The sequence below is a fragment of the Aquarana catesbeiana genome, linkage group LG08 (assembly GCF_042186555.1).
Source record: "Aquarana catesbeiana isolate 2022-GZ linkage group LG08, ASM4218655v1, whole genome shotgun sequence".
Classification (NCBI taxonomy): domain Eukaryota; kingdom Metazoa; phylum Chordata; class Amphibia; order Anura; family Ranidae; genus Aquarana; species Aquarana catesbeiana.
In genome coordinates this window covers 294,079,250-294,090,134 of record NC_133331.1, presented here as the reverse complement: position 1 = coordinate 294,090,134, position 10,885 = coordinate 294,079,250, and the positions used below count along the sequence as shown (strand labels likewise).

The 10,885-nt window shown below is 43.5% G+C and overlaps 1 protein-coding gene across 4 annotated transcripts in view; it reads right to left on the bottom strand.

Moving 5' to 3' along the window:
- Nucleotides 1–232: 232 nt before the first annotated feature.
- LOC141104895 (uncharacterized) overlaps nt 233–10,885 on the bottom strand; it is a 53,002-nt gene continuing 42,349 nt past the window's right edge. The window contains exons 1-5 of one of the 4 annotated variants that reach the window (XM_073594688.1): nt 4,891–4,971; nt 4,237–4,356; nt 3,403–3,963; nt 3,184–3,319; nt 233–1,771 (exon numbers count right to left, since the gene is read on the bottom strand). In XM_073594688.1, coding sequence (XP_073450789.1) covers nt 963–1,771; nt 3,184–3,265 — 891 coding nt within the window. In that variant the 5' untranslated portion in view covers nt 3,266–3,319; nt 3,403–3,963; nt 4,237–4,356; nt 4,891–4,971 and the 3' untranslated portion in view covers nt 233–962. The other 3 variants (XM_073594687.1, XM_073594690.1, XM_073594689.1) reach the window with 3 other exon arrangements.

The following is a 10,885-nucleotide window of genomic DNA, read 5'->3' as shown; positions in this document are numbered from 1 at the left end:
AGTGGATGGTGGATATTGGATGGAGGATAGTGGATGGTGGATATTGGATGGTGGATGGTGGATATTGGATGGTGGATAGAGGATAGTGGATAGAGGATATTGGATGGTGGATAGAGGATAGTGGATGGTGGATAGAGGATAGTGGATGGTGGATATTGGATGGAGGATAGTGGATGGTGGATATTGGATGGTGGATATTGGATGGTGGATAGAGGATAGTGGATAGAGGATATTGGATGGTGGATATTGGATGGTGGATAGAGGATAGTGGATGGTGGATGGAGGATAGTGGATATTTGATGTTGGATGGAGGATAGTGGATAGCGGAAGGTGGATGGAGGATGGTGGATAATGGATTGTAGATATTGGATGGTAGATAGCAGATATTGGATGGAGGATAGTGGATATTGGATGGTGGATAGCGGATATTTGATGGTGGATATTGGATGGTGGATAGCGGATATTTGATGGTGGATAGTGGATGGTGGAAATTGGATGATGGATAGTGAATGGTGGATATTGGATGGTGGCTAGAGGATAGTGGATGGTGGATATTGGAGGGTGGAGAGTCGACGGTGGATCATGGCTATTGGATGGTAGATAGCGGATATTGGATGGTGGATAGCAGATATTTGATGGAGGATAATGGATCGTGGATATTGGATGGTGGATAGAGGATAGTGGATATTGGATGGTGGATGGAGAATAGTGGATGGCGGATAGTGGATGGTGCATTATGGATAGTGGAAGGCAGGTAGTGGAAACCTACTTTTCAGGAGAAATTCAAACCAAAAAGATATATCTTTTTTAATGTTTTGGAATGAACATTTCTGGATGTTTTCTATAACACAACAAATTTATTTTAGTTCATGTCCAGATCAAATATTATTGTTTATAGGCTCTTTTAAATGTATCTTTTTCAGGAATTGTTCTTTGATCTTAAAGATTCCTTCCAAGATGCATCACCGAGCATGGACCGCAAGGTGTTGCCTCAGATGAGATCTTTGTTTGAATCTTTTTCCGCACTCGGAGCAGCAATAAGGACGCTCCCCGGTGTGACTCCTCTGGTGCCTGATGAGGTCGTCTTTCCGAGCGCAACATTTCCCGCACTCCGAGCATGAATAAGGGCGCTCCCCCGTGTGCAACATCTGGTGCTTCAGAAGGACCCCCTTTGTTAAGAAACTTTTCTCACACTCCGAACACTTAAAGGGACGCTCCCCTGTGTGAGTTCTTTGGTGTCTAACAAGATATTCTTTCAGCATGAAAGATTTATCACACTCAGAACAGGAAAAAGGACGCTCGCCGGTGTGATGTCGAAGGTGTTTTAGAAGCTTCCCCTCTTGAGTGAAACACATCCCGCACTCCGGACAGCAAAATGGCTTTATACCCTCTTGGAGCTTCAAGTAAACGCCGAGGCTTCTTTTCTCTGGAAAACATCTGCCGCACTCGGAACACAAGAAGGGCCTCTCACCGCTGTGGGTGCTGTGATGCCTCATAAGTTCTTCCTTATTTGTGAATGATTGCTCACACTCTGAACAAGAATGGACCTCCTGACTCCCGTGAACCCTCCGATGATGTGTAGGGAGAGCGTGTGATGACTCAGAAGATTCCTCAAGATTACTGAGATCCGATGGTCTATCTATGTGGTTGTGGCTGGAATGTACATTTTGAGTGTTCGGGTATACTCCTGGAATGTATTGTGCATTGCGGTTGTCTTCTATATGCTCCGGAGATAACATTAGATGTCTCTCTGACCTTTTCTGGACATCTGCTGGAAAGAAATACTTTATAATAGTTGTGATTTGCAATCAGGAGTCATGTCGGTTAGTTTAGTCAATGATGACAGACACTTGGCAAAAAAAAATTAGTACAATCATAACACCAATATAAAAAATAAAATGCACACAAAAAAAAAACAAATAACCCATAAAACACTGGGCGCTACTGTACACAATATGATAAAATTGTAATATTCAGGACTGGAGAAGGACTTACCTCCACCTCACGTTATATTGAGAAATAAAGATGGACCTTTCATATTGTGCACAGTATCTCATCATTTGTTGGGAACATGACGTTATATTGAGGAATGGAGATGGACCTTTCATATGGTGTACAGTATCTCCTCCTCATTTGTTGGGAACATGACATTATATTGAGGAATGGAGATGGACCTTTCATATGGTGTACAGTATCTCCTCCTCATTTGTTGGGAACATGACGTTATATTGAGGAATGGAGATGGACCTTTCATATGGTGTACAGTATCTCCTCCTCATTTGTTGGGAACATGACGTTATATTGAGGAATGGAGATGGACCTTTCATATGGTGTACAGTATCTCTTCCTCATTTGTTGGGAACATGACATTATATTGAGGAATGGAGATGGACCTTTCATATGGTGTACAGTATCTCCTCCTCATTTGTTGGGAACATGACATTATATTGAGGAATGGAGATGGACCTTTCATATGGTGTACAGTATCTCCTCCTCATTTGTTGGGAACATGACATTATATTGAGGAATGGAGATGGACCTTTCATATGGTGTACAGTATCTCCTCCTCATTTGTTGGGAACATGACATTATATTGAGGAATGGAGATGGACCTTTCATATGGTGTACAGTATCTCCTCCTCATTTGTTGGGAACATGACATTATATTGGAGGAATGGAGATGGACCTTTCATATGGTGTACAGTATCTCCTCCTCATTTGTTGGGAACATGACATTATATTGGAGGAATGGAGATGGACCTTTCATATGGTGTACAGTATCTCCTCCTCATTTGTTGGGAACATGACATTATATTGAGGAATGGAGATGGACCTTTCATATGGTGTACAGTATCTCCTCCTCATTTGTTGGGAACATGACATTATATTGGAGGAATGGAGATGGACCTTTCATATGGTGTACAGTATCTCCTCCTCATTTGTTGGGAACATGACGTTATATTGAGGAATGGAGATGGACCTTTCATATGGTGTACAGTATCTCCTCCTCATTTGTATCATATAATAATTTTTACACCATTCACATTTCTGCTTTCCTGGTCTACAACATAAGAATCAGTGTAATCTTGGTGATGCCATAGTCTACTCTATTTCTGTGTCTTTTGGTTCTTCTGATAATACTAAACTTGGGAATGTTAAATGCATTTAATGTTCATTACTCACCTGAGCTGATATCTAGAAAAGATTCCCCCTTTTTGACTGTCACCATTGTCCCAGCCTCATCTGTGAACTGCTGATCACCCATCACATACGTCTCTTCTTCTTTAACTTCAACTTTTACGACACGCAAGACTTCAACCTAAACCCACAGATCAAACATCTGACGATAATAAAAACAACATAAATTTCCCACAGTTTGGGGTGTCACTCAGTTCCATCTACCTGATGATGGTGAGGGATGGTGTGACCTTCCTGTGTGGAATCCCGGGAATACAGAGGACGGGGACATCTCTCTGGTGGGTTCCCATTACTGGATCCATCTGTAGGAAACACACACACTGACTGAATACATTGTTTCTATGTGTTTATCAGATGATGGGGGATCTAGGTGGACCCTCCGTACTGCTCTCTCCTTTACAATAAAGTCTCCTCTTACCCGGTGATGTGAGGGGCGGCTGATTGTCCATCATGACGTCCTTGTAGAGATCCTTGTGTCCTTCTAAATACTCCCACTCCTCCATGGAGAAATAGACAGTGACATCCTGACACCTCATAGGAACCTGACACACACAATGATACAGTCACCATCCAGACACATCCCTTGTCTGTTACTGGATAATGTCCCAGAATTCCCAGAATCCTCCTCACCTCTCCTGTCAGCAGCTCCATCATCTTCTTGGTGACTTCTAGAATCTTCTCCATGTTGTGTCTCTCAGGTTTTAGGGAGTCACATGGAGGCACTGTGATGGTCATATGATCACCTGACTTCACAAGAGGAAATCTCTGTATTGGGGAACAAATAGGAATATCATGTTAGAATCCCAGAATCCTCCTCACCTCTCCGGTCAGGTCTGTGTTTTATTAATAGAGATGAGAGTGATGTCATGTGACCTCCCAGAATCCTCCTCACCTCTCCGGTCAGGTCTGTGTTTTATTAATAGAGATAAGAGTGATGTCATGTGACCTCCCAGAATCCTCCTCACCTCTCCGGTCAGGTCTGTGTTTTATTAATAGAGATAAGAGTGATGTCATGTGACCTCCCAGAATCCTCCTCACCTCTCCGGTCAGCAGGGTGATCATCTCCAGGGTGAGGCTTAAAATCCTCTTGGTCATGTGAATATGATCCTCCTCCATCCTCGTTGAGGTGGTCATGTTTCTTGTAGAGGACACTTCTCTCTGTACATGAACAATATGTAGAGCATTACCGAGACTGTAAAATGATAAACATAATCTTCATAACCCCCCAATCTCATCTTGAGATTTTGGTTGGACCGCCAAAAGCTTCTAAATCAAGGTTATACAAAATGAGCTCAGTTGAATGTGACTATCACAAGTTGTCACCTGACTTTCATTTATGTGTAGCCATGTCAGCTGTCACCATAGAGTCACATGACCTGTAATTTGGGGCGACGGGGCGTTATGTGGTCATGTGACTTTCTTTTCGGCACAGCAGATATCCAGATATACTCAAAGAGCTGAGCAGTGCCGAGGAAACTAATACCCCAGAGAGCCTCATATTTCTGTCTATGGAACCGTGCAATCTCACACCATCAGACCCATCACTACTAACGTCATTATAACTACCAATACATATATGCATCTGGATTATGTCAGATCATCATACGTTTGATATGACCTAATATATCCCAATATTATCCATAAAAGTATATATATATTCCAAGAACTTGACATGGTTAGATCTATCATTACCTCCACTGCTGCCAGTTCCAATACCATCTCCTCTCTACTTCCTCCCGACTCACCTCCGACCCAGAACTATTTATATTTGACATCACTTCCTGTTTGCCATGACCCTCACTTCCTGTCTTCCCTGGCAATCGCTTCCTGTATGCCCCGGCGATCACTTCCTGTCTGCCCCGGCAATCACTTCCTGTCTGCCCCAATAATCACTTCCTGTCTGCCCCCCCCCCCCCCCCCGACAATCACTTCCTGTCTGGAGAGTACGCTTTGTATAAGTAGGCTCACCACGTTGTGGAGAATGCAGGAACTGCATCCCTGATCAACCTACGCTACTACACGTCGACGTTACATATCAAATCAAATCTCAAAAATAAAGGAAAAAAAATTAACTGTGAGATAAAAAAAAAACCCTTCCTCAATTTCTAATAAGCTTTATTAAGAATTTTCATCCTGAAGAAAGTGGAAAGTTCGCAGGTGTAGGAACTAAACATCCCCGTCCACCCTTACCATAATATCAGAGGTAGAAGCAATAAATGATCAATGGGTTGACTTTTTTTTTGGATAGAGTGATGGAGGGTCATAATAATGACTTTGTTTTTAGTCAACTGTGTCCAATTAGAGAGATTTCCCTTCACTTCCTGTCCCATAGCCAAAACCAGGAAGTATGAGGAAATCCCTCTATAGTGGTAGTCACCAAGGCCTGGTATGAGTTAGGTGGGGGAACCCCATGGCAATCTTTTTTAAGCTACGTAGTTGGGTTGCCACCTCATCCCTTTAAACGCGAGCACATATGAATTACGCAGGTTCTGTGGCTGATTGAGGTGGTAATTAAACTCTCTTGGTGCCCTATCTGCATCAAATTAGCATCAGAACCTGTGTAATTCATATGTGTATGGGTTTTAAAGGGATGAGGCGGCAACCCTACTATGTAGGCACTTTAGCTCACACGGCTGGGGATTCCCAGCCATGTAAGTAAAGGGGTCTGGTGATGTCACTGGTTGTTAAGGACTCCTTGGTGCCCTTCCCCCCGGACTAGCCTACAGCAGGCGGCTGTTATGTAAGTAGCACCCTCTAGTGTACAGTTTAGAGTGAGGAAAATGTATTTTGACTCACAATAGCCTGTGTATCTCCCTCTGGATCTAGAAGCTTGAAGAAGTTTCTAGAAGCTAGTGGGTGGAGGCAAAGAGGCTGAGATCTGCATATTTATAGGAATCTGGTCAATCCCTAGGCAGGAGGCCTGGCAGGGTCAGCCCATAAATATTGCAGAGCCTGGCCAGCAGGGGTGTTGTAGTTGGGTGGAAGATGGAGTGCTAAAGGCTGTGTTTTGTAGCCTGGGAGGAGACCCCGGGGCTGAGGGGGCTCTGCTTCCAGGCTGGGAGCTGAGGAAGGAGAGAAGCTGAACAGAGGAATCTCCACTACCCTTCAGTCTCTTCTAGGGGACACCCTGGCTAGTATTGGAGGACCTGGAAAGCAGGGGGACTGATCAGCAGTCTTCCCAAAAAGCAGAATGATTCCCGGAACAGTATGAGCACCTCTACACCCCCGGGACCTAAAAGGGAGAAAGCTGCCAGATGCAATATCCAGCAAGCTTTCAAGGGACAGTGTCACAGCTAAACCTAATCCCTTGTCCTGGGACATTTTACAAGGCAGCCAGGTGGGCTGGTATTTTCATGAGAGGGTCATAGAGCACCTAAAAGTATGGGTCTTAAGGGGGACACAGAGCTCCTACAAGGGGAACTTTCATTGCTAATTCCAGGAAGACTGTTGTTGTCCCAGAGGGAACACAGTTGAGGATTTGTCGTTTTTGTGGTGTACATAGTGAAGGAAGTTGTCCTCAAGTTGTTCTACAATTTCAAGTTGGGCATCCCATAATCTCTCTTCCCCATTCAAGTTGTCCCCCCCCCCAAATAAACAACAAAAACAAGCCCATGTACTGATGAAAGCTGGAAATGCGTATTTGCCTGGCTGTGCAGGAATAGGGGGACCCAAAATCCAGTGGCCCTCTAGGAGGTGGAGATAATACCACTTTTATACATGATGTCCAGTTCCCGTCAGACAGGTAAATGTTTAGGAGTTCAACAGCCAAGGTTCAGCCCAAACACAAGCCCATCCCTACTATTGTGGAACATCTATATCATCTAGATAGTAACGTTTAATTTCTCTCATGCTGTATTCATTATAATGTGGTGACCCTGTCCTATGCAGTCGTGTCCCGATCTAAGTTTGGTATGTGTTACTGCTGGGCTGTAACAAATTATATGTTTTTTTTAATTGAGAGAGATACAACTTCAGAGATCTGTGTGATGGGAGGTTTTTCACATGTATGACCCTGGATCTCTTTGTTGTCCTTGGGAACTGCCTGTAGAAAATGTATGGTTTGAGAAGACAGCAGAAGACCAATGGACACAATGAAGACCCATGAACACAACACAGTGAACACAATGAAGACCCGTGGGCACAATGAAGACCCGTGGACACAATGAAGACCCGTGGACACAATGAAGACCCGTGGACACTATAAAGACCCATGGACACAATGAGGACCCATGGACACAATGAAGACCCGTGGGCACAATAAAGACCCGTGGTCACCATGACCTGTGGACACAATGAGGACCCGTGGACACAATGAAGACCCGTGGACACAATGAAAGACATGTGGAAACAATAAAGAGACTTGGAAACAATGAAGACCCGTGGACACAATAAAGACCCGTGGACACAATAAAAGACCCGTGGACACAATAAAGACCCGTGGACACAATAAAGACCCGTGGACACAATAAAGACCCGTGGACACAATAAAGACCCGTGGACACTTTGAAGACTCGTGGATACAATATAGATCCGTGGACACAATGAAGACCCATGGACACAATGAAGACCCATGAACACAATGAAGACCTGTGGACACAGTGAAGACCTGTGGACACAGTGAAGACCCATGGACAAATGGAAGACCCGTGGACACTAAGAAGACTCGTGGACACTATGAAAGACATGTGGAAACAATAAAGAGCCATGGAAATAATTAATGAACGTGGACACTATGAATACCCATGGACACTTTGAAGACCCGTGGATACAATATAGAACTGTGGACAAAATGAAGACCTATGGACACAATGAAAACCCATGGACACAATGAAGACCCATGGACACAATGAAGACCCGTGGACACAATGAAGACCCGTGGACAGAATGAAGACCCATGGACAGAATGAAGATCCATGGGCACAATGAAGACCCGTGGATACAATGAAGACTCGTGGATACAATGAAGACCCATGGACACAATGAAGACCCATGGAGACAATAAAGAGAGTCAACTACCCAAAACGTAAAACTGATACGCTAATATAGCACCAAACCAAAGATGGTAAAATTTAGAAATCTAATAATAAATTTAAAGAAAAATCTAGGATGGTTGTAACATCTGGGGAATCATATTCTAAATACCAGGAGCACTCAATATTCAGTATTCAAATAATCAATGACAAAATCAATAAAACATAATTACCCTTCCAAAGCGGCTGCTGGCTCACAATGGTTGTTACCAGAGTCCCCTAAGATGGCTGCCTTCCCCAAAACAGTGGTTGGTTAAGGAGGATCTTGCGTCCTTAAAGTTTCAGAGTATGAGGCGTGATGCAGTAAGATGGATGAAGTGGGTGTGGGTGAAAGTCTAGAGAGTGAAGAGGTGTCTGAAAATAAATGGGTAGTGTGTGTGCGGTGTCGTGTGTGTTCTAATGGCTTTCCATCTTGATCCTATATATACCGTTCGGGACAATAGGCTCATAAAAATTATAATAAGCCTAGCCCAGAACTTCTTTCCATTGGTTGGGGTAGATAATAATTGACCTTCCTATCTTTGCAGACATTTGTAACCATAGGCTTATCTGAATCCACCAGGGGCCTTCACACTCCACCTTTGTGTAAACATCAGGCCGGTTTGTTGTTTATTAGCCCAGGTTTGTGAGTAAATCGTAAACTATTGTTTCTAGCTGCAGAATGTTCTGTTTGAAAAACTCTCATGTGTCTGACCTAAGGCTGACCTTGTTTTTCGAGAACTATTTAACCTTACATCTCCATCTGAAATTTATGAAATATGTCTATTTCTTTATCATAGTTCTGACATGCAGAGTGCTGGTTCTTCGTACATTGCTATTTATGGATTCCTGGTGGACTGCAGACCCTCCTTATTACACAAATGCCAGTACTCATAAACAATTTACTGGCCAGTGAAGGCACTTTGGAAATGTCGAAAAACATTTTATGAGCTTCAAAATTAAATAGACCACCACTGAGGGGGACACAGCACACCTAAAACCAGCCAGACGAAGATAAGCCAAGAAACATTGGAGAATTATATTCTGTTAAATGTATTAATCATTTCCCATAACCCCCTGCACACCAGAACTGGACTGCAATGTAAGTCACCCACTGAAAGCTGTAGAGCAGATTTTCTCAACCAGGGTTCTGGGGAAACCAAGGGTTCCTGCAGAGGTTGCTATCGGTTCTATGAGCTGTAGCTGATTGACTCTTCCATTTGATGGTGCCTGCATAGTTCTGGGGTCAATGTCACTTGGAAGAGCCAGCTGCATGACACCAATTATCTTTTTATCTGTCTGTAAAGGGAGGCATTCTTCTCACTGATCACCAATGTAAGGAACATTCTTCTCACTGATCACCAATGTAAGGATCATTCTTCTCACTGATCACCAATGTAAGGATCATTCTTCTCACTGATCACCAATGTAAGGAACATTCTTCTCACTGATCACCAATGTAAGGAACATTCTTCTCACTGATCACCAATGTAAAGAACATTCTTCTCACTGATCACCAATGTAAGGAACATTCTTCTCACTGATCACCAATGTAAGGAACATTCTTCTCACTGATCACCAATGTAAGGAACATTCTTCTCACTGATCACCAATGTAAGGAACATTCTTCTCACTGATCACCAATGTAAGGGACATTCTTCTCACTGATCACCAATGTAAGGAACATTCTTCTCACTGATCACCAATGTAAGGGACATTCTTCTCACTGATCACCAATGTAAGGAACATTCTTCTCACTGATCACCAATGTAAGGGACATTCTTCTCACTGATCACCAATGTAAGGGACATTCTTCCCACTGATCACCAATGTAAGGAACATTCTTCCCACTGACCACCAATGTAAGGAACATTCTTGTCAGGGCTGGGCTCAGCCCTTCCTTCTCTGAGTTAGCCGCTCAGCTGTCGGCTAATTGCCAGCTCCTTTCTCTCCACACTTCATCTCTGCCTTCGCCTTTGGTCACATCTCAGAGACTTTCTCCTGCGTTCCTGTTAAAGACTTGCTCGGCTGACGTCTCTTCTGGCTCCTGATCCTGCTTGCTGTACTACTACGTTGATCTCTGGCTCTCTGACATTGGCTGACTGCTGAACTCTGGCTATATATTAACTACGCTTACTCTGTTTACCTTTTTATTATTATTAAACAAGTGTAATAACTATACTTCTGTCTCGGTCTGATTCGTGGTTTCTGACACTTAGCAAAGGTTCTGGTTCTCTTATTTACCTACAGATTTAGCACAATAACCTGATTGGGGAGGTCCATTTGTCAACCCCCCCCCCCCAAAGTGTGCTACACCTACCACCTGGAGTGGGCATAGCTTCAGTGCGGTCCAGTTCATGCTTCTCTGCTGGGGAAGGAAGTTGAAGTAGAATCCTGCTTAGTCCATTGAAGGCCCAGGCTTCAAGGTCAAAACCACAAATTGCTGATCTTTGCCTAAACTAACTAGCCTGTGAAAGGAGCTGAAGAAGCCTTAAGATAGCTGGCTGCCAAATCTGCTTTAGGCTGTGGATGAGGTTGAAGATACTAGAAGATACCAATGGGCAAAGGAAAATCCTTTCCTCCTAATCATATCTTCCTAAGACAACTAAGCAAATAAAACATCTAAAAGATGGATGGAGAGAAAGTCTAAAGTATGTCTGTTGCTGTTGGCAAACCGG